The 24,394-nt window shown below is 40.9% G+C and overlaps 1 protein-coding gene across 1 annotated transcript in view; it reads left to right on the forward strand.

The window, feature by feature from the left end:
* LOC122027203 (nucleoside diphosphate kinase-like) overlaps positions 1–23,207 on the forward strand; it is a 37,125-nt gene extending 13,918 nt beyond the window's left edge. The window contains exons 7-8 of the mRNA XM_042586116.1: positions 7,115–7,275; positions 22,943–23,207. Coding sequence (XP_042442050.1) covers positions 7,115–7,275; positions 22,943–22,963 — 182 coding nt within the window. The 3' untranslated portion in view covers positions 22,964–23,207. The remainder of the gene's footprint in view (positions 1–7,114; positions 7,276–22,942) is intronic.
* Positions 23,208–24,394: the final 1,187 nt, after the last annotated feature.

Consider the following 24,394-nt stretch of genomic DNA (forward strand, 5'->3'; position numbering starts at 1 on the left):
AAAGAATTATTACTTTTCATTAATAGTTTTAATTACTAGTATAAATAAAACTCATAAATAATAAAATGACTGAATTTATTTTTCTTTAAAATGTACTGGTAATTTGACAAATACAACCAAGCCGGATTAAAAAATAATAAAAAAGATAACCATGATAAGAACAACTAGCGTCTACTGTTTATTTACTTGTTATTTAATTTATAATTAAGAAAAATATTTTATGATTTTAATTAGTCAACTAAAAGAACAAACATAATTAAAAAATAAGTTTCATACGAAATAACAACTGTTAGTGTCCACACAAGACTTTCATTATTAGACTTAATAAGACCGTCTGCCGTTCTGCGAATATAAGCATCACCAGATGAGATCTATGCCTTATTTTTCTTTGTCTCCATGTTTCATTCATCGATCGGACGAATCATATTAGATTATGCATCTTTGAAATTTGATATGATCTAATAATGATCTGTCTGATCAGTGAATAAGATATGGATGACCCCCCGAAATAATTTGATTTGGGCTCAGTCCGCGCATGTGTGTAAATCTTCTTAACATTGTTAAGCATGGATGGAAGGACTTCATATATAAGACCTTTCAACCTTCTTGACTTAGTAATGTGAGACTAAAAGCATAAGAAATAATGTGAATTAAAATTGAACATTGGTCGTGACGATAAGTTGCAAGGAATCGCTGCTGAAGATCAACAAGGCGTTGTCTTTTCTTGCTCGGCATGTTCCTCGATTGAACAGGTTCTAGAGCAAGTCAACACCCAAAGGGTGCAAATTCTAAAGCAGCGATCTATTTCCAAGCGAGACGATGACCTGCAAATCACATCTTTGACTATATATATCTTGTGTCGTTTTCAGCTAAATCAAGAAAGCAATTGTTAGTCTTGCACCTTTATGGAGTCTACGCGTGATTGATGTATTGGGTGTTCACAGCCATGCATCATCCGTTGGACCCCAGAAGCCATCCCTTTCGTAGAGCTACCCTGCAACACCCTGCTCTATGGTATATATAATTGTGCAAAAATTAAAACAGCGTCCGGTAAATCATAAAAAAAACCATCCCTTAAAAAAAATAATAATAAATAAAAAAGACACCCTATCAAATATTTTATCGTAAAAATATTCTTATTTCCCATGTTATTATAGTAGCTAATTTAATATGTAGAACGTATTGTGTACATAACGTGTAATATTTAATATAATCATTTTATAATATTACAGTAACTATTTAATAACAGCTAACTTATTTTTAAATGATTTTAATTAAGTGAAAATAAGTTTAAATAATTTTAATTAAATTAATAAAGAGTATTTTGATATAACAATATTTAAAGTTATGATTTAAGATTTAAAGTTTAAGAGAATTGTTAATTTTTCATCTTGTAACGCCACTATGCAACTTCTATAAAATGTGGCTAAATCCTAAATTTAAAAATTTTGAACTCTAAATCATAAATTCTAAATGTTGAAATTGTTAAGTTTTTATATTGTAATAGCTAATACCAAGTAGCTTTTTATAACAGTGATATGGCGGATATAGGAGTCTATGTGTAAGGCTAGGCCAAGAGTGAAACTTGGGTCAAAAGTTAAGCCAAATGTAAATCAGAAAGATCAGATTAGGTCACAACACAAATTGGGTTGGATCCGAAAGTTATCCGGCACTCGACTCCCTCAGCTCCGTTACCCTACTCTCAAAGCTCAGTCACCCAAGTTCCTCATTTTGGTACACCCGACTCCCTCAGTTCGGCACAATCGTGCTCCCTTAGTTTGACACAACCAGGCTACCCGACTCCCATAACTCAGTCACTTGAGTTCCTCAATTCGGTACACCCGACTCCCTCAAATCGGCACAATCAGGCTGCCTCAATTTAGCACAACTACACTCCCGATTCCCTCAGTATAGCACAACTAGGCTCCTTCAGCATAGGTTTCCTAACACCTCTCCATCTTGGTCCTTTGCGTTATGTTTCCTAGACTCCCCCAGACTCGGTGACTTAGCCTTACAGACTTCTTCTACTTGGTCTTCTTGACCTCTCCAACACTGTGAGGCTCAGTCGTCCCTTACCTTACATGGCCTGTTACAAAAGTGGGAGGCGACATAACTGCTTCATGTTGGAAGCAATCTTGAGGGTACGGTGTTACCATGAGTTTTGATCTTTGGGCAAAAGAGTTTAAGTTAGATTTAACCTTGTATTTGATATGTGTATTTGAGTTGTGCATGTCACGCCCCCGGGAGAGTCTCTGCCAGAAGAAATTTTGACAACATCTCCCCTGTACGGGTGACAATCTGCAACTTTTCTACAACATAACCATACACGGCCAACACAGCCTGAACTATACAATTAAATAAAAGCGACAACCACACAGTATAATAGTAAACAAACCAATTTAAAGCAACGATAAGGAAATCATCTCAAATATCCTACTCAACTACACCCATAAAACTCAAATCTTATATCCTACTCAACTACACCCACAAAACTCAAATCACCAGCATACATCCAAACCTACCTCTTCTGCCGCCCGGGCAGACATGTAGGAAGATATACCAAATGAAAATCCATTGATAATAAAGGGCCATTCAAGATCCAAAGTGCCAAAAAGATGCAAGTCTGAAAACATAGACGATAACATAATAAGGAAACAAATGAAAAGATCCAAAATGGAAACCCTCGCAATCTGGAGGGGGGGGACTAGCGACTGGAATCCTCCCGACAGCCACAACCTGAAAATGGTAATATCAACGGGGTGAGTCAACTCCTCAGCGGGTAACTACTGACATGCATAGTAAGAAATAGCAACTAATAATAAATATGCGTATAGTTTCCTGGATATATATCATATGAAAAATGCAAAACTGTAAGGAGCAGGAGTATCTGTACTAACCAGGACCTGAGTATAGGGATAACAAGGTCATCAGACCGAGAGTATCATAAATCCTGTATGCATGTCAAACATATGCATCCACCAAATATGCAGCATATAAAGTGCAGCAAACACAAGCAATAAATGCAGTCAGTGCATATGATGCAATATGTCCTAGTCACCCCTGACGTCAGTCAACCGTCTCACACATGATAGTGAGACCGAATGGGTAGGGATGTGACAACCGTGCATTCCACCATCACTGCTCCTGAGTGACCGAGTGGACGGGATGCTGTCGGAGTATATCTATCCTCCTTACCCCAAATGATAAGTGGGGGAGCTCAATGCTCTCATCTCCCTGAGACAATCTAGAAGAGGGATCCCTGTCCTGCTACCACGCTGCGTCACACTACCCATGAGTGGACCAACGGAGCCCTTGACAGAGCAACCTGCTGCAACACATCCTGCCTGAATAAAAATCACTAACCTATGAGTGGTTGTGTATGCAGATCCATGTAACTAGCGATGTGCTTAACAATAATGGAGCCAACTATCGCACAACATGCAATCATGCGAGATGATGCATGACACTAGCATGGAAATATCCTGATCCTATCCCCCTCTACATAATGTATACCAAAAAGGTATATGAATTAAATAGAATATCCTAGGTACACAGGCCAGGTAAAATAAATCAATGTCCTGAACATAATCAGACATCATATGTCATTACCTTAAGGACATAAATAATCAAAGGAACATGAATGAAAAGCAGGTAATAAATACAGCATGCTCAGGTAATAGATAATGACATACCAATGCAGAAATAAATATAAATATTACTACTCGTTAAATATTACTATGCATATCAAATGACAATATCTTAAAAGATAAGTCAAAGTACCCGCCTCCAATAAGAGGATCGTATCCGAAATAGATCCCTCGTCGAGACACCGTCTCGAATCAAAGTCCTGTAATATATCATACGGTTTAGCTAAGTTTTTATTATAACAAAAATAGCTAAACAAAATCCTTATTTACCAGAAACCCTAATTCTATATAACTCAACGTTCAACTAGGGTGAGTTTCCTTAACCTAGTTATTCCATTTAGATTTAAATCTATACTTAAATTGATTCTAGTGGCAATTCATGAATAATTACTAACCATTCCACAATCCAATAGTTTATCTAAACATAGATCAATGTCAACCACTCACCCAAAATCCAGATATGCCCTATCGATTTACCGTCGAAGGAGATGGTTGTAATCAAACCACTGCGCCCAAATGCCCCACTGCCATTTGGAAAACAAACAATCCCTAAAACCAACTAGTTAGGAATCCTAACAATAATTTTCCTAAATCTACATTGTTGTTGAAGTTCACAAGAATCCTTACCTAACTTGATACCCCTCGTTTCCTCTCTGCCGACGACTAGTGGCGAAGAAGGAAGACCCGGTGGAGAGGTCTAGGGCACGGGTGAAGAACTAGGGCTTGGATCTTTGCCCTTGGTTGAAGCCCACTCTTGCAAGGGTGGCGGTGGACCAAGTCTAGGGCACAGGAGCGCTGCTTGTCAGCGAAAGGGCTCGGACAGCCGGCGTCGGCTGCGATGACTGTGGCGTCGGGAGTGGGCCGTCGACGCTAGGGTAGAGGGAACAAGGAGCTTCGATGTTTGGGTTTTCAGGCGAAGATCAGGAAAGATGAAAGCTCGGCGCTGCTCAGCCGGAAGAGAGGAAGAGATGGGGAAACAGAAGCTTGGTCGGCGTCGATCGGAGAGGAAGGGGAAGAAGAGGATCGGCTCGGGGAGGAAGAAGGAGAAGAGAAGAGGCGTGAGGCTTCCCTTGGCCACGACTTTAATCACGAGGAAGTAGAAACCATCGCATGTGGCGTCGGTTAGGAAAAGGAGGAGACGACGTCGAGCAAAGTGGTAGACTAGGACACGTGGGAGGAGAAAAGAAAATAAAGAAAAAGAAAAACAAAAAGAAAAATCAAACTTTTCCTCGTTTAAATGGGGTAGCCTAAACAGGCTTTTCCGTGACCCAATGTTTATCCCTGTAACCTACACTATCTATACGGTCTCCGAAAAATTCCCAGAAATTTTTTGAAAATTCTTAAAAATTCCCTTATGGTGATTCACCCATTTTTGGTATTTTACATTCTCCCCCACTAAAAAAAAATTTGGTCCCCAAATTCTGTTATTTACCATCAGCAAGTACTAGCAAAAGTTAAAAAGTATCAACGCTGAACGGAAATATAACTTACCTCAAGTAAAAAGATGAGGGTACCGAGCTCCCATCATATCCTCGAGCTCCCATGTCACCTCCTCGTTCGAATGATGCTGCCATCCGACTTTAACCAACCGGATAGTCTTGTTCCGCAGCTGACGTTCTTTCTGGTCCATAATCCGTACTGGAACCTTCTCGTAGGTAACGTCAGGCTGAATAGGAATTGGGATATCGGTTAGCACATGTGCCGGGTCGGATATATATCTCCTCAGCATAGACACATAGAACACATTGTGAATGTCTGTCAGGGATGGTGGTAGTGCCAGACGATAAGCTACCGCTCCAATCCTTTCCAAGATCTGGAAAGGTCCAATGTATCGCGGAGCTAGCTTACCTCTGAGGCCAAATCTCTTCACCCCATTCGTGGGTGAAACACGTAGAAAAACATGGTCGCCAGTAGAGAACTCCTGGGGTCTCCGTCTCCGATCAGCACAACTCTTCTGGCGGTCCTGCGCCTCTGACATCCTCCGTCTGATAGTACGAACCAACTCTGCCTCCTGGTGAACTCTATGAGGCCCTAGTAGTTGGGCCTCCCCAACCTCCTCCCAGAGGGTGGGTGTCCGACAAGGCCTACCATACAACGTTTCAAACGGTGCCATTTGGATAGTAGAATGAAAGCTGTTGTTGTAGGCGAACTCTATCAATGGCAAATGTTCCTCCCAACTGCCTCCGAAATCTAATACACAAGACCTCAGCAAGTCCTCTAAAGTCTGAATGGTCCGCTCTGACTATCCATCAGTCTGCGGATGGAAAGCTGTACTGAAACGGAGCTGAGTGCCCAAGGCCTACTACAGACTCTGCCAGAATCGGGATGTGAACCGAGGGTCCTGAGGTTGCGGATAATCCTTCTCTTCACTGCTATCAATCCTCTCGCGTTCGTAAGTCTACTAAACTACCAGATTTTTCTTACTCTTGTTATTCTCATTCTTTTGCTTCATTTGTTTCATCTGTTCATTGTCTTTCTGAGTTTGTATCCTATAGAAAAGTTATTTCTAACCCACTTTGGCAGAGTGCTATGGCTGAGGAACTAACTACTTTGCATCAGACACATACATGGGATTTTATACTATTGCCACCAGGAAAACACACTATTGGTTCTCGTTAGGTATATAAGATCAAAACTAAACGTGATGGATCTATCAAAAAATATAAACCTCATATTGTTGTTAAAGGTTATTCTCGAGAGTATGATATGAATCATGAGGAAACATTTGCTCTTGTTACAAAAATGACGACTGTTCATACTCTGATTGTTGTTGCTTCTATTTATCGATAGAGAATATCTCAGATGAATATCAAGAATACATTTCTAAATGGTGATCATCATGAAGAATTTTATATAACATATTCTCTTGGTATTTCACACTAACCTGGTGAAGTTTACAGGCTTCGTAAAGCACTTTATGGTCATAAACATGCACCTCGTGCTTGGTTTGAGAAGTTCTTTATAGTGATTACTTCGCTTGATTTTTATCCTAGTAATCATGATTCAACATTGTTTGTTAGATGTACGAGTGCAGGGCGTATTCTTTTATCATTTTATGACATGATTATTACTAGTGATGATTATGATAAAATTACTTTCTTTAAGTCTGAGTTGATTTGTTGTTTTGCTATGAAAGACTTGAATATACTACACTATTTTCTGAGAATTGAGGTTGCGTATTCCTTGAAAGGTTATCTTTTATCTCAGTCAAAGTATATATCTGATCTGTTTGAGCATGCTCGTCTTACTGATAATAGAGTTGTTGGTACTCCTATTAAGACTAATGCTCGATATTCCCCATCTGATGGCTCACCTTTGTCGGATCCTAGTCTATACAAAACTATTATTGGAAGCTTGGTTTATCTCATCGTAACTCATCCAGATATTGCGTATGTTCTTAATATGGTTAGTTAATTTGTCGTTGCACTAACTACAGTTCATTGGACTGTTATTCTTCATATTTTCAGGTAAATTTGGGGCACTCAATTTCAAATCCTTTTATTTCCTTCTACTTCATCTCTGGAGCTACGTGTATACTCTGATGTTGATTGGGCTAGTGATCCTACGGATCGTAAATCTACCACTCGCTTCTGCATTTTTCTTGATGATTCCTTCATTTCTTGGAAGAGTAAGAAACAATATGTTATTTCTAGATCTTCCATAGAAGCTAAGTATCGTACCATGACCTCAACTACTTGTGAGATAGTTTGGTTGTTTTGGTTGCTTGTAGATATAGGTATCTTTCTTTATCAACCTACTCCATTATATTGTGATAATTAGAGTACTATTCAAATTGCACATAATTTAATTTTTTATGAGCGGGCGAAATATATTAAAATTGATTGTCACATTACTTGTTATCATCTTCAGATTGGTATCATCACATTATTTTTTGTTCCTTTAAATTTGTAGATTACTGATATGTTTATCAAGACACATTCCACTTTATACTTTCGTTTCTTGTCTAACAAACTCTCAATACTTCTAACTGTACCATCATGAGTTTGAGGGGATGTTAGATTATATATATTTATTTGTTTATAGCTTTTAAAACAATTTGATCCTTTTCCCTTTTATATTTAGGATTTAGGATTTCTTAACTTAATTATATAAGACTTTATCTTCTGTATTTCTAAAATCTATTTTGAATTTAATAATATGACTAATTATTTTTCTTTTCTTAATTTCTACAATTACCACCCTGGCTTTCCTATTTTTCCCAATACAAGAATATAGTATTTGTAGCACAAAGCAAACTAAGTGCTAGTGTTATTGATATAAAAGTAATCTTCATAGTTTAAACTATCAAATTCACCAAGTTGAAGTTTTTTTTCAAAATCAAGAAACCATCAATCCATGAAGTGATAACACAGATATCATGGAGATTTTTTTTAAAATGCCTATACTTGACCAATTTGTTTAGCTAGACAACTTGCAGAATAAGTAGCATGGGCAGTTCAAACAGCATGAGCAAGAAGTGTGGGCAACATGTTAGCCCGTGCACAAATGGCCAATGCAAGAGTCCCACGATCACTTAGTAGGCAGGCGCATTAAAACTATTTTTGAACTTGACTAGTTAATTGATGTTCGGTTGGCCTTCATCCTAAGAAAATTGCAAACCAACTATTCCTTAAAATTATTAATGGAAAACAAGATTCAAAAAACATACCCCTCTTCAAAATTGACAATCAATATTTAAACTAATCTAATTAGATGATGCTAAATAACAAGCTTTTAGGTATTTAGTTCAAGAAATTAGCAATGCAAGAACAATATCACCTTGCATCCAAAAGAAAACAACATTTATGAAAGAAGAAAATTCATGTGAATTAAGTTCCCATATTTACACCCATGAATGTCTCCAATCAATCTCTAAATTGCAACAATTAAAAATCTACTCATTCCAAATTGAAGTTGTGGTGGAATCTAAAAATGAAAGCTAGTTTGTTACTGAAATTAAAGCTTGCACCATCTCTTCATATTTCTAAATCAATTTAATCCTGATGGTATGATGTCCAAATTGTTGATTTAAATAATTCGAGCGTGAATCCTCCGCTCTGTCATAGTCGACCGGGGATCCTAAGGAGTGATCGGTCGGACTTCCTTAGGGGGAACCGGAGACATTAAACCTTTAAACAATTCGAGCGTGCATCCTCCGCTCTGTTATAGTCGATCGGGGACCCTATGGAGTGAGCGGTCGGGCTTCTTTAGGGGAAACTGGAGACTTTAAACCTTTAAACAATTCAAGTGTGCATCCTCCGCTCTGTCATAGTCGATCGGGGATCCTATGGAGTGACCGGTCGGGCTTCCTTAGGGAGAACCAGAGACTTTAAACCTTTAAATAATTCGAGCGTGCATCCTCCGCTCTATCATAGTCGATCGGGGACCCTATGGAGTGACCGGTCGGGCTTCCTTAGGGAGAACTGGAGACTTTAAACCTTTAAACAATTCGAGCGTACTTCCTCCGCTCTTTCATAGTTTATCGAGTTTTCTTATGAAGAACTGGGAACTTTAAATCTTCAAAGAAAAGGGCGAGCCTGCATCCTATGCTCTGTTATGACCAATTAAAGACCTAGTAAAGTACTCAACTAGATCTCCATGAAGAAAAACAAAGACAAGGAAAGGAATTCAAACAAGGGTGGTTTTGAAGACACAAAACAAAGAGGCATTAGGACGCATCAAACAGGTGAACACTAATATCTGAATACCCAGTCTTGGTTTAAAAGATACGTTATTCAATTGTTTCACATGTGCATGTGCAATACTTTGCTTGCTACAAAAATATCTTAGCAAATCTGCTTTACAACCTTAGAAAAATATTGGGTAAACAAATAGGGATGAAATACATTGACATAGTTTTTGAGCAAGAGGACAGACATCAGTAATGTTGTCCCATAATCAATATATACACCTAACCCTCATCTAAAGCGGCTGATCAGGTTTTTAGGTAGCCCATCTTTGAGCCGCCGCAGATCTATGAAGTAGGGAGGAGGTTCTTGGGGTAAAAAACCTCCTTCTCGCAGTTGTTCAAGAATACCTTCCACTGAGTTGGTCATAGTCCCAATGATGCGCCCGATAAACTCAGCTCCGAATTCAGGAGAAGCAAGATATTCCAGACACCGACTCTCCCAACCCTTTCCCTCATCTGTCTTATAGGCTTGTAGCTCTGAGGTAAGGCATTCTGATTTAGCTTTAAAATTATCCCTTTCTGCCTTAACACGATCCAACTCTTTAGACAAAAAATCTGCCTCTGAGGCTTGAGCTTTCAGTTGCTCTTGTAGTTGCAGCATCCCAAAATTTTGAGAGGCCAATTCTTGAGCTGAATCAGGGGATCGAGGATGTGAAGTTTCAAATCGAGTCAAAAGAGTAGACCTGAGGGTGGCATCTGAAATGACTTTATCTTTCAGGACCACCTCAACATTCAATTGAGAGGAGAGGCTCTGTATTTGTAACTCCAAAGTCCTTTTCTTCTCATCTTTAGTCTTTATTAGTTGTTGATGATTTTATAAATCTTGCTCTAGAAGGATTGTTTGTTGAGCCTGGGAGTCTATCTTTTCCTTCAATCAGTTGATTTCTCCACTAATAAAAGGAGGGGTTGCTTCCAAAGCCCTTATCTGATCCCTTAAAATTTTATTCTCTTCGTCTAACTCAGCAGCCAGGATGCCCATGTGGAAACTCGAGGCCATGAACTATGTAAAAGTAGTAACACAATTACAGAACTGTAATTACAAAATAAGGAGGCATATCCAAAATACTTATAGTAGAAGCTTGATGATTGTGAAGATCTGTCTGTTCGGAAATGCTTTTACCTTTTAGAAAGTCTTGGCCGCGTAGCCAAGCTCCAGCTATCGAGTCATGTAATTGGAGGATCCCATAAGCAGAAGGGGGTACATTCTTCCTCATCACAGAGGGCACACATTGGGCTTGCCAAAATAGAAGTTTAGGAGGAGCGGAAGATGAAGGACCATTAGAGGAAGGAGGTAGGGATTCAGAAGAAGAAGGTGGGGGCTCAATGTTGAGAGTCACAAGACTGCTTGGGTTAGAAGTGTTGGGAGGTAATGCTAAAGGAAGAGATCCAAAGGGTGGTTCGGAGGTAATATCTTGAGAAACAAGACGAGAAGACCTTTTACAAGGAGTTCTTTTGGCCCTTGCCTTAGATTGAGGGGAAGAGAAGGCAAGGGGAAGCGGAGGAGATTCAAGTGTGGTTGGTGTTACCTTAGGAGCGGAGACAACTGGGAGAACTGTAGAAATCAGTAAACCGGGGCGCATCATGTTAAGGGCCAAGTTATAATGAAAATGACTGGGGGGGGGGGGGGGGGGGCTGGTCCCTTACCTCTCTCGTAGGAAATCTCGGAGGTCGTGATCGGGGCTTGTGTAAACTCAGATATGATAATCGGAGCGCGATTATTTTTTGAGGTAAGATGTTGCGTGCGTCGGACAATAAAGGGACTCTCTTCCTCAGGAGATTCATCAGCCTCATTAGGAGTCTCATGAAAAGGAAGTAGTCCAAGAAAAGAAGAACGAGGATTAAGCCTACGCCGCCGTAATAGTTCTTCGCCCAATTTGGATATAACTGAGTTAGTTAGCTCCGGATGTTTGTACATGAAGGCGGGAAGAACAACGTCAACTGAGAGAAATAGAAATTAAGAAGATGAGGTAAATGTAGTAGGAGATTAATAAACATGGATAGAAGTATTGAACTCACCAAAAGAAGCCTCCAATTCTATATCCACGGAGCTTATTCCAAAGATAAATAGCAAGTCTTTAACGATCAATGGAGGTAAGCTAAACTTGACCCCTCGTAGTTTTGACATAGAAGGGTTAAATGTCATATCAATGGACCTTGTCTCCGGAGGAGGAGAAGGAGGAAGAACCCATCACCAGACTATGGGGTATGGGGGAGGAGAAGGAAGTTGTAAAAAGAAAAACTTTTGTCTCCATTCTACTTGAGGGGGAATATGACAAAATAAACTGGTCTTAGGGCGACTTTGAAATTTAAAAAGACTATCCTCTACTTGACGGAGAACGAAAAATTGATTGAACAAGTGAGGAGTAGGAGGAAAATCCAATATCTGGGAGATAGCAATAAAGCCCGATAGGATGGAAAAAGATTGAGGAATAAGTTGGTTTAAGGGCATATCGAAGTAGGAGCTTACACCCACAAAGAAAGGGTATAGAGAAAGTCAAAAACCTGCCAAAACTTGCTCCCAAAAGACGGTGATACTACTTGTAGGAGGAAGATAGGGGCGATCCTCGGGAGAAGGAAGGGCTACATACGAGGGAAAACCATAATCTAGGCCAAGCACACAAACCTCCGCCTCACTAGCGTCGAAAGAGCAGCTAGCGAACCATTCAGTAGCCGAGGAAGAAGAAGCCATCGTAAGCGAAGGATCGAAGAAAAGGGCTAGAGTTGCTAATTGAATAGAGATAGGGGAAATAGTGTGAGGAGGAAGACGAAGAGAAAAACCCTTAATCTCTTTTCCATCCTTTTTTCCTAAAACCCTTGAAACAACGGCTTAGAAAGATGAATCACAGATCAAGATGAAAACACTAAGACGGAAGGAAGACCATTGGAAGTGTAGGTAGAGCAGAGGATACACAAAAGGAAGTGCGCTTATGTTGCGCCATTTCCTAGGACAATAATCCCAAATAAATATCAAATCCCGAAAAGGATGAAAACTCGCCTTTTAACAGCCGTCTGGAGATAAGCTCAAGCAAATGCTTGAGATTAGCCCAGTCAATGCAATAAAAAGGTGTATCAAGATATCCATTCGGTATGGAAGGAACGAACATCCGTACGATTGGGAAAATCAAGGAGAGGTGTGAGACAACTCGAGCGGATGGGAAAGTTCCGTCCGATATGTAGAACGAACGAGAAGAAAGGAACTTATAGGTTCGCCCTATCTTTTGAGAGGGGGGTCGGACGGATAAGCCCTCCCTGCCTTGATAGAAGGACCGAGCGAAGGGAACATTACCCGGAGAATGAAACCAATCAAAGAATAAGCAAAAGACATCCAACCAAGTTTTAAAATCACCATAAGACCATTGTAAAAGACATAACACTTCCAGAATTACAAAAATTGAGGATAGAAGTTAGGAGGGCGGTTCTTTAATATTCTTCTATGATCAGGAAAGCTGGGAGGAGGATCAGCGACCATCAACTTCAAGTCTTTTAGTTGATCCACCCCCTCCTTGAGTATGAAATCGATGCTGTTGATAACGAAATCATACATAGGGCCCATGAAGGCAGGAGACTTGAAGAAGGCCTTCTGGCACATCTCTAATCGAGCATCCTCGTCAGCCTTATAATCCACCAATTCTTTTTGAGCGGCCTTTAGAACATCCTCTTTCAAATTTAGCTGGGATAATTGATCAGCTAGCTCTTTAGCGTGACCGTCCTTTAAAGACTGTAGCTGAGAAGATAATCGGGAAGTCTCGACCGCCTGCTATGCTAGTTTGGAGGATAGTTTATCACTGTGGGTGGTGGCTAACTGTAATTGAGACTAGGAGTTCTCCGCCTCAGTTTTGTATTGGTCAGCTCTCTAGGTCTCAGACTGAAGTGATGAACGAACCTCTTGAAGCTCGGCAGACAACTTGTTTACCTGCTCAACAGCCTGAATTGAGGATAAGCCCGAAGCTTGTCCCCTTAATATCTCTATCTCCCGAAGGGAAGCATCTAACAAATGGGACAGGTACAAATTATGTAACCAACACTGCACAATTAAAGTACCTCAGCAAATCACTGAAAACATGATAAATACAGATAAGAAAATATTGTTACCCTTGTCTCCTCAGTAGAAAATCGAGTGGCCACTTCTGAAGGAGAAGTTCTCTCATATGCCTGGTGCACCTCCTCCCAAAGGGTGCTAAGGGACCCTCCTAGGATTATCGGAAAGGGGGAAGTGAGGGAAGAAGCAGAAGACAAATGGGTTTGAGTCGAAGGGGGATAAAAAACAAGACAGGTCGAGTCTTGAGTAGTTAAAGTGGCATGAATAGGGAAATTCGCAAAAAGGGTAGATGCAAGAGGTTGGGGAAGATAAAGTTGTCTGCCGAAAGTAGTGGAAGGGGTTGGGGAAGATAAAGTGGCAAGAGCCGGATAGAGGGATGCAAGAAGAAGATCAGGAGACGTAGGGGTGATGTCCATAAGGGGGGAATCCTCAGGAATGGAGGAAGATGCCCTCTTGGGGGGAAAGTGCAATAGTCAATTTACGTCTTTTCCAGACAAGAGCTCTCTCAGGAGATTTCCCCGAGGACACTGGAAAGGGGAGTTCGGCAATTGTGGGGGAATCATCGAGGGTCTCCTCCGAGGTCGCAGCTTGAGAAACAGAAGCACCCTCGGTACCCGCAGGAACCTCTGCGGAAGAAGATTGACCCAACCTAGCAGGAACCTCTATTGAGGGAGGCTGATTCAAAGCAGCAAGAAGTTCTTTCTCCTTCGCTTTGATTGCTTCATCTCGCGCTTTTAGTTGCTGCTCAATCATGGAGTCATAATAGGCCTCCACTGCGCCAAACAAAAAACAACTTAGTTAGTAAAAAGGAAACTTAGATAAGTGAATGACAACTTACTAAGGGAGCCACGGAGCTCCACCCTAACAGGACTCAATCCAAAAAGATATAAGAGGTCATCGCGAAGCCATTTATGAATGTATAACCGATGGCCCAATAACTTCTTGGAATAAGTGGCAAAAGAGGGAAGCTTGTGCAACTCCTTCACAGTAGGCATATTAGGGAGAGAAGATATCCAGGAATGAGACCAGGAGATGGGTTCAGGGAATTCTATGAAAAAGAAGCGCGATTTCTATGTCTTGATGGAGGAGGGCATTTCTTCGAAAAGAGTCATTTTGGGTCTAGATTGAAACAAGAAAACCCCAGGGTCTGACTTCTTGGGGTAGGAAAACATGAAGAAATTCTAAGGAATAGGAGGGATGTCGTGGAGGCGAAAGAGCATATACAACCCACAAAGATAACGAAAGACATTGGGAGCAAACTGCTGTAAGGGAATACTGAAATGTTGGCTTCTCTCTATCAAAAAAGGAGGGATGGGAAAGCGCAAACCAGCTACTAATTGATCTTTAAAGAAGGTTACATAATTTTTAAGAGGAAGATGGGGACGAGATTTAGGGTTAGGGACAATAATACGAAAAGACTGAGGAATCTTATACCGGGAATAGAGAGCAGATCGATCAGATTCACGAAAGGTAGAGCGAGTTTGTGCATACCAAGCAGAAAATGATTCTTCAGTCATGGAGAAATGTAGGAATAAAGAAGGAAAACACTTGCTGAAGTCTTTTGGGAGAACACGATAGGAAGAGGCCGGAAGAAGAAGGAGATCAACAAAGGACGGAAAAGAACTAAAACCGTGGCACCACTGAAACAACTCAAGGAAGAAGATGAAGGGACTATAGCATAAAGGGTTTAGGGTTTCGGTGAATGTTAACTAATAACCAGCACCGTAGGATATAGAGTGTGCCCATAAGGGGAGGCATTGATTTGTCAGAAAAAAGAAAATGACAGGGCGATGGCGTCAAAGCATGTATCCGGGCGCATCAGCATAAAAGATTGGAGAACACGTGTCACGAGCCCGTACAAGAGCATTTATAATGGATATAACCGAACAAGTCATATTCATATCAATATCATTGCGTATTGCGCTACTGATGTTATCTCCTTGTTAGGGAACCGGTCAAGATATTCAATTTCCTATGTATAATAAATGAAGGAATGAGTGAAAGTGGAGTGTTTGAATAAATAAAGAAGCCCGTTTATCCTTATTAACTAGAAGAACCCAAGAAAATCATCCAGTCTTATACAAGAGACCGCTCAATTTCACATTTTGGACATAATCAGTTACATAGCGTTACATTTTCCTCCCAAAACATTAAACCTTGGAATGTCAGTAGAAATTTTAAAACATGAGCTTTCAAACTCCTCAGAAAACTTCAACCCAGCTGAAGGCGAACCCGACCAGGTTGGAGAAGTGGGAATATTTTATCTGGTAGGGGAGTAGGATGAAAAATCTGTCATCCAACTGAATTGCCCCTCCCCCTCCCTAGTTAGAAGAGCTAGTGCGTTCTTTTGCACCCAGGAGAAAGTAGGAAGAAGAGTGGTATGATGGACAATGGGGTGTAAACTTGTTCACACTCCCTTAGACATATGACGGAACAATCCACTTCCTGCTTGAACATTTTAAGCTCTGCTTCCAGAGCGCCCACCTTAGCCTGCAGACGACCTAGGCGTTGCTGCCACCGTGACGCCAACAGGTTAGTTACTTGAACCTCCCTGATTAACATGGATACTTCTGATGCCTGTTGAGTCTTCAAAGCAGTCAGCTCTTGGCCCTGAAGATCTAGATCTCGACAAACTTTGTCCCTCAAAACCATTTCCGATCGTACTGGAAATTGGGTGACCGGCAGAAGTGCCTCCAGCTCTCATGCCTGAGAGTTGGTTAGATCTAAAGATTGAGTAGCTTCATTCGTAAATTTTTCCTTTTCCAACAGGAGTCACTCCCAGAGAGGAGGGTCTAAAGCCATACTCTCAGTAGTAGGAGAAGAATAAGATGGAAAAGAACTAAGGCAAGTGAAGAGGAAGGAAGGATCACAACCCTATTTAACCGGCCAAAAGACTCATGAGATCACTATACTGGGGGGTCACGAGATTGCTGTACTGGGAGTCATGAGAACTACTATAAAAAAAGGTCACGAGACCACTGCAATGGCCATGGTAGGCCCATAACCAAATATAGGCAAAGAAATAAAAATAGGCTTAGGTCTAGTCAGTCGGCTATACCTTCTTCGACTAGACTTGGGGAGAAGGCTAGTGATACGGGTTATGAAGAATGGATCTATTTTTCTAGTAAAGAGGGAAAGAGGACTAGATGAACAATGATGCTCGTATAGGCACAGCGGGCAAGGACCGACCGAGCGAAAGAGGCCGACCGAGTATCTAAGTTCGACAGGCCGAACAGGCCGAGCAAGAACAACCGGTCGAGCAGAAGAAGCATGTGGCCCCATAGCAGACAAGACACAGTATGCTCGACAGGTAAGACTGACCGAGCGAAAAAGGTCGACCGAGTATCTAAGTTCGGCAGGCCGAGACAGGCCGAGCAAGAACAGTCGATCGAGCAGAAGAAGCATGTGGCCCCATAACAGACAAGGCATAGTATGCTCGACAAGTAAGACCGACCGAGTGAAAAAGGTCGACCGAGTATCTAAGTTCGGCAGGCCGAGACAGGCCGAGCAAGAACAACCGGTCGAGCAGAAGAAGCATGTGGCCCCATAACAGACAAGGCACAGTATGCTCGACAGGTAAGATCGACCGAGCGAAAAAGGCCGACCGAGTATCTAAGTTCAGCAGGCCGAGACAGGCCGAGCAAGAATAGCCGATCGAGTAGAAGAAGCATGAGGCTCCATAATAGACAAGGCATAGTATGCTCGACAGGTAAGATCGACCGAGCGCAAAAGGCCGACCGAGTATCTAAGTTCGGCAGGCCGAGACATGCTGAGCAAGAACAGCCGGTCGAGCAGAAGAAGCATGTGGCCCCATAATAGACAAGGCGTGGTATGCTCGACAGGTAAGACCGGCCGAGTGAAAAAGGCCGACTGAGTATCTAAATTCGGTAGGCCGAGACAGGCCGAGCAAGAACAGCCGGTCGAGCAGAAGAAGCAAGTGGCCCCATAGCAGACAAGGCACAGTATGCTCGACAGGTAAGACCGACTAAGCGGAAAAGGCCGACCAAGTATCTAAGTTCGGCAGGCTGAGACAGGCCGAGCAAGAACAGCCGGTCGAGCAGAAGAAGCATGTGGACCCACAACAAACAAGGCACAGTGTCCTCGACAGGTGAAGACCGACCGAGTGAAAGAGGCCGACCGAGTCTTGCACCGTTTGACTTCTCACAAACTCTGGCATATATAAATCATATGGAAATACTTTGTGATTATACGAGGGCTTAACTAATTTGGCGGGAAATGTCTTCTAGAAGCTTGTACAGGTTTGCTAAATGACAAAAAAGGTACATCTGGGGTACGATAAAGATTCCTTAAATTATTTTCACAAGTGGTGCTTATGTCATCTCATAACCAACTTCAACAAACCAGGGTCCACCTCATGACTGTGGAGGTCAAGTGAGGTGGTATAAAAAGGGGAATCCTCTCCACTGGCCAGGCAAGTGATCATTCAGACACAACTCAAAGCCTAATTTTCATCTTCTTCCACATTACTTCCTCTTCTCGCCGGAAACTAACTTGAGCGTCGGAGGGCCTAGCCAGGGATTCCCACCCTGGTCTTAGGTCACTAACGCTTTGTCGGTTAGAGTCATTATGTGCAAGATCACGGGATCACTTCATTCATCGGATCGTCTGATTTCTGCTGATCTTTGGAGTCATCTCACCGGCGTTCTCTTTTGTGAGGTACTATTCATAAGATCCGCTTTGGTTTTCTCGGATTAGTTATCTTGTCTTCAAGCCAAGTGAGGTCTTCTATGGTTTTCTCGGATCCTCTCTTGTTCACTGGTATCAGAATTCGCCATCACCCATCGTCGCCATTACCCATCGTCGCCCAGTGCTTCATCTTGCAAGCTCTCAGACAAGATCATTCACCTTGCACATCATGTCGTAAATCTTGAAGAGACTTCGTCAAGGAAGCGGTGGATCTGGTGAAAGAGATGCGTTGGGAGGCGACAAAGGCAAGGGGAAGACTTCTTCTTTAAAAGGCAAAGGAAAAAGGGTGGCGTGCGACGAAGGTAACAAAAACGAGTTTAATATTATTTTCAAAAATCATGAACATAAAGCTAGATATGATATCCTTGTCATTAGAAGAATTATATGCACTAGATATATGGATCCCACTACTTTGGATATGCTAGGAATTAGGGATGACGTAGATTGGATGATTGTTCCTTAGACTGGAATGATATTATGTACGCTCATTTATCGACTTAATCCCGCCTAGTCCTTGAATTTTTGAGCTCAATTGATGTTAAATTTTCATCTGAGGATGACTACATAGGGATCATAACTTTTAGGTTGATGAATAAAGAAGTTCGGTGGACATTTAGTGATTTTAATAATTATTTTGGTTTACCCACTGGTGGTGCCCATAGATTTGATGATGAGATTCAATTACCAGATCAAAGGACCCTTACGAACCCTCTAGAGCTAAGGCATCCCGCATGCGAAACCTGACCTTTAGATACGGTCGTGCCACATCTGCACGAAGCAAAAGAAGGCACGACCGTGTCGCGGCGCCGTACCCTAGCCTATAAAAAGGTTTCTAACCCTTCTCCTTAGGGGAAGGCAAGCCGTTAAAGGGAGAATCACCTTGGTGTCATTCCACGCCATCCAGGACCTCCGTCCAGCGATCCTTCATCACCACATCAACTCCATAAGCAAAAGATTGGATCCGAAGATGACTCGTCATCGTTGGATAAGCATCCTTTCTCTCTTCTTGTTTGAGGATTGTATGCTTGATTACATTATGTCTTTGGGGTTTTCTCCGACCTCTATGGAGTAGATTCCTTGTTCTAGGATTAGGGAATAGTTGTGGATTGGTTTTGATGTAAGACTCATATTTATGCCTTTATTCATTGGATGATTTTGCTTGCTCTGTTTTAACTACTATGCATGAGACTTGTTGGTAGATTTCTATATCGTATTAGTTGATTGTGTAGGAATTGCTAACTTCGTAGAGAGAGTATCCTAGATTGAATACCCGACGGACCCTAGTGACAGGGGTAAGCCATTCACGGACATCTAGGGTATTTCCTTGAAAGGAGAGGTAACTTCTCCACAAGGAAGTAAGAGACCAAACCAAGCCCTTATTTCTATCTTTAATGACATCAATTAGAGTGGCGTTCTTGTGATCTACCGAGGCGCCCTAGTGATAGGGGTTAACTGTAATAGGATTTCATAGGGATCTTCTCTATTTAGTGCTTAAGGATGGTTGCTTTAGCTTCCGGCAAATGCATGTTGATGGACAATGAGTAAAGGATCAAAAGTGATACATCAATACCACCACAATGAAGTCAAACTCCTAGAACTCTTCATAAACCAAGTTAATTACTCTCTCTTCACTAGTTCTCGCCTCCGCTTCCCAATCTCTTTTCTTTAGATAACTTACAATCATCAGTAGTTTAGCTAATCCTAAGTGAACCATTGCTAGTGCTTATAACCAGTCCTCGTGGGATCGATAATATTTATTACTGACGACGAATCCGTGCACTTGCAGAATCGTAACATAATCGACGACAAGTCTATAAAAAGGAGTAGGATGTGGCCCCTAAAATCTAACTTTCTATTATTCCATAATTCCCTTCTCTCCTTGTGGTTGTCGCCCCCCTCTCTTCCCTTGCTAGGGCCGGCGGCACAACTCTTTCTCCTCCTCCTAGGGCCGGCGCCCTTCCTAAGGCTTCCAAGGCCGGCGACACTCTCCTCCTTGGTGGCCAGTGTAACACCCATAGGATCCCTAGCAATTTTATATAAATTATTTCATGATTAAAATAGGCTTTATGTAGACTTTTCAAAAATAAAGAGCAAAAAGAACCAAAAAGAGGCATGACCAAGGTTTGAACCTTGAACCTCTTGGTAAGTGGTTGTAGGTGATAACCAGTAGCCCCAGCAGGGGTGTGCTGTTAGGAAGAGAAGGGAGATTTTAGTTAAGGGTGGTGAAAGTGAAGGCCCCTTTCACTTAGAAGGAAAAGTTTGAGTTTCCTTCTTCCTTCCCAATGAAAAGATGGTTTTGCCTTCTTCCTTCATTTAGCATAAATAAGAGAAAAGAAAGGAAAATTTCATTTTTTTCTTCTTCCTTCCTCCTTCTTCTCCTTCTTCCACCGAAAATTCAAGCCTTTCTTCCCTCATTGCCGAAATCAAGCTAGGAGCCTTCTTCCTAGGAAAACTTCTCAAGCAAGGGTACTCTTCCTTAGTAAACCAAGAGAAAGGATGTAAGTATTCCCCTCACCTGCAGTACAAGTAGCTTACGTATACTTCTATGTTTAAATGTTGCTTGAAAAACCTAGGGTCTTGCCTTTAGGTTTCGACCAAGATAAGGATAAGAGATTATCTATGGTTGTTAAAAGTTTCATGCTACTTGTTGCTTAAGAAGTGTAGAAACATCTCCTTTAGGTTTCGGCCAAGGATAGATAATAGGTTTAGAGAAAAGTTTTGAAACCTAACTATGCTTGTTCATGATTTCTTATGATGTATGATCTCCTATATGATGTTAGTTTAAGTTTTCATGCCATATGTTACTTGAAAAGCTAGAACCATGACATGTAGGTTTCGGCCAAGAATAGATAAAAAGGTTTAGAGAAAAGTTTTGAAACCTAGCTATGCTTGTTTATGACTTCTTATGATGTATGATCTCCTAGATGATGTTAGTTTAAGTTTTCATGCCATATGTTACTTGAAAAGTTAGAACTATGACATGTAGGTTTCGGCCAAGAATAGATAATAGGTTTAGAGAAAAGTTTTGAAACCTAACTATGCTTGTTCATGATTTCTTATGATGTATGATCTCCTATATGATGTTAGTTTAAGTTTTCATGTCACATGTTACTTGAAAAGTTAGAAACATCTCCTTTAGGTTTCGGCCAAGGATAGATAATAGGTTTAGAGAAAAGTTTTGAAACCTAACTATGCTTGTTCATGATTTCTTATGATGTATGATCTCCTATATGATGTTAGTTTAAGTTTTCATGCCATATGTTACTTGAAAAGCTAGAACCATGACATGTAGGTTTTGGCCAAGAATAGATAAAAAGGTTTAGAGAAAAGTTTTGAAACCTAGCTATGCTTGTTTATGACTTCTTATGATGTATGATCTCCTAGATGATGTTAGTTTAAGTTTTCATGCCATATGTTACTTGAAAAGTTAGAACTATGACATGTAGGTTTCAACCAAGAATAGATAAAAAGGTTTAGAGAAAATTTTTGAAACCTAACTATGCTTATTCATGATTTCTTATGATGTATGATCTTCCATATGATGTAGTTTAAGTTCTTCATGCTTATGTTGCTTAAAGACCTAGAGCCATGACATGTAGGTTTCGTCCAAACCAAGGAACTAGGGTTTGTGTTTGCTAAAGGTCACACATGTGGTGCTATGTATCATGAAACATTAGATAATTGATCCATGTTTAAATGTTGCTTGAAAAACCTAGGACCATGACATGTAGGTTTCGGCCAAACTAAGAAAACTAGGGTTTATGTTGCTAAAGGTTTCCTATGTTATGATAAGTACCATGTGATACTAATGTGATGCTTTCCTTGTTTAAAATGTTGCTTAAGATCCAAGACCATAACTCTTGCAAGTTTCGGCCAAGTCATGATTAGGGTTTGTAGAAAGTTCTAAGAAAAAAAAAAGATTTCAACTATGCATGATAATGACTCTCTATGATATGCTATGTGAAATGTGAACTTCATGATTACCATGTTATGTTTATGCAAGATATATGTATGATGATATGCTATAAGAGTTGCTTCCCTATAAGTTGGGATCAAGAGCACTCTTCATGATATGACAAGAACATGCTATGCTCCATGATATGACAAGAATATGTTATACCTTATGACATGATAAGAACATGCTATGCTTTATGATATGACAAGAACATGCTATGCTTTATGATATGACAAGAACATGATATGCTATTTTACTTTTGTATTGGCTTGTACTGAACCCTAAGAATGGTCCATGGGATGGGCTCCTAAGTTGCCCCTAGGTCGATGGTCAATGAAACGGGCCTAGTAAGGGATGGGCTCCTAAGTTGCCCCTATGTCGATGGTCAAAGAAACGGGCCTAGTTCCTAATAGGTTCGAGATTAGCTACCTCGTATTTATTTAGGATGTGCGTAAATTCATGTATGTGGTACAAAGCCGGGCCCTCATGTTGAGATTATGTTTAAGTACCTATGTAATATATGTTTTCAAAGGAACATCTTGCATATATGCATTATCATGAGTTTTCAAAAGAACATCTTGCATATGGACATGCTATATGATTTTCTTTATGCTCTCATATACTATGTTTTCTATACTCTCTTGAGTGATGTCTAAAATGCCTATATGAACATGCTATATGATTTTCTTTATGCTTTCATATACTATATTTTCATACTCTCTTGAGTTATGTCTAAAATGCCTAGATGAACATGCTATTACCTCATGCTTATGCTTTCACATGCAATGTTTATTGTTCATATTTTTATGTTCTTTTCCTTTCACATTATGATTCATGGTTTTTGTGAGTAGGAAAGGGATCTTACTATGCCTATGTGCTTATAGTTTAATTTCCTTGTACTGCAGAAAAGGGTAAAGAATGGCTAAACTAAGGGGAGCAGCAGGAAGGGCAAGTGTGTGTGTGTGGTAGTGGCATGGTGGAAGTGATCTGCTTATGTTTTCAAGACTTATATATGTTTTAAACTTTTGCATGTGAACTTATACTATTTCCTATTGCATGAAACCTTGTTAGTTATCATGAACTCTAGAGAATAATATCCATCTTAGTTCCTTCATATTTGGTACACTTTATGCTCTAGTTAAACAATCATGTATTATGTTTCAAGTGGTAGATATCAAGTCACGTTATGGACTCTAGCATGTTCACATGTTTAATATGTTACAAGATGATATTGTTCTCCATATTATGTTGTTAACATGCATATGATTAAATGAAATGAAAATTTTTCTTCCGCTGCCATGACCCCATATGCATATGCATGTATGTATGTAGCATTGGTAACGCCGCCCCTTCAGAGAACGAGAAGGGCGGGCGTTACAGCCAGCACCCCACCTCCTCCTTGGTGGTCGGCACCCCACCTCCTCCTTGGTGGCCGGTGCCCCCTCATCCATTGGTGGCCAACGGCTTAAAGAAGAGGAGGAAGAGAAGAAGAAGAGGAAGAAGAAGAAGATTAGAAGGTGCCCCTTCCTAGAGGCTCCTTTTGTGGCCGGCATTTTGGAAGAGAAGAAAATAAGGGTGGTGTCGTCTTGGTAGATCATTGCCCACATGACGTCCAAGAAGAGGAGAGGAATACGGCAGAAGATCAAGAGGTCTTTAGCTACGAAGAAAGGTACAACTAGTTCTTTAATTCCTCTGCGTAATTGGTTTTGTTTTCTTCGTAACAATTTTGGATATCGATTTTGAATACCAACACAAGAGGCTAGTGATCTTGTGCTTAGATCAAGGTGCGCTTTGATCAATCAAAATCTTTCTTGATTGATCAAACACATGTCTGATCGAGCATGTGGGTTGTTAGGAAAGGTTTTGTGCTCCTACAAATTTTTGTACGTGAAATTTAAACGGAATGGAATTCCTAGCGCCAACAACATGGTCCCTTGGCCCAAACCTGGGTGGATACTAGGGCTAGGGTGATGATAATTCCGCTCAGGGGCTTGCTGACAGCTTTAGCCAAAAATCCACTCGGGTAAGCTCACCCAGACTTTTCATGTTTATGTTTCCCGATCAAACTTAATTGACTTCTTTATCTATCCATACAGTTTTGGGTGGAGAGCCTAGCTATGTGTCAGAGGCTGTCCCACCTTGAACATGAAAATAGTCAATTACAAGCCCCGGTTAGGGAAGTCGGAACCTCACAAGTTCTGGTTGAGCAATTAACTGAAGTTACTCAACTAAAAGATGACCTGGAGAGAACTTCTAAGCATCTTTTGAACTCGGAGCAAGCTCTAATTGTGGAAAAGGACAAGAACAACGATCAGGCTGCCATGTTGGAGGAGCTTAGGAAGCAAGCCCATAATTTT

This window comes from Zingiber officinale, chromosome 10A, assembly GCF_018446385.1.
Source record: "Zingiber officinale cultivar Zhangliang chromosome 10A, Zo_v1.1, whole genome shotgun sequence".
NCBI lineage: Eukaryota > Viridiplantae > Streptophyta > Magnoliopsida > Zingiberales > Zingiberaceae > Zingiber > Zingiber officinale.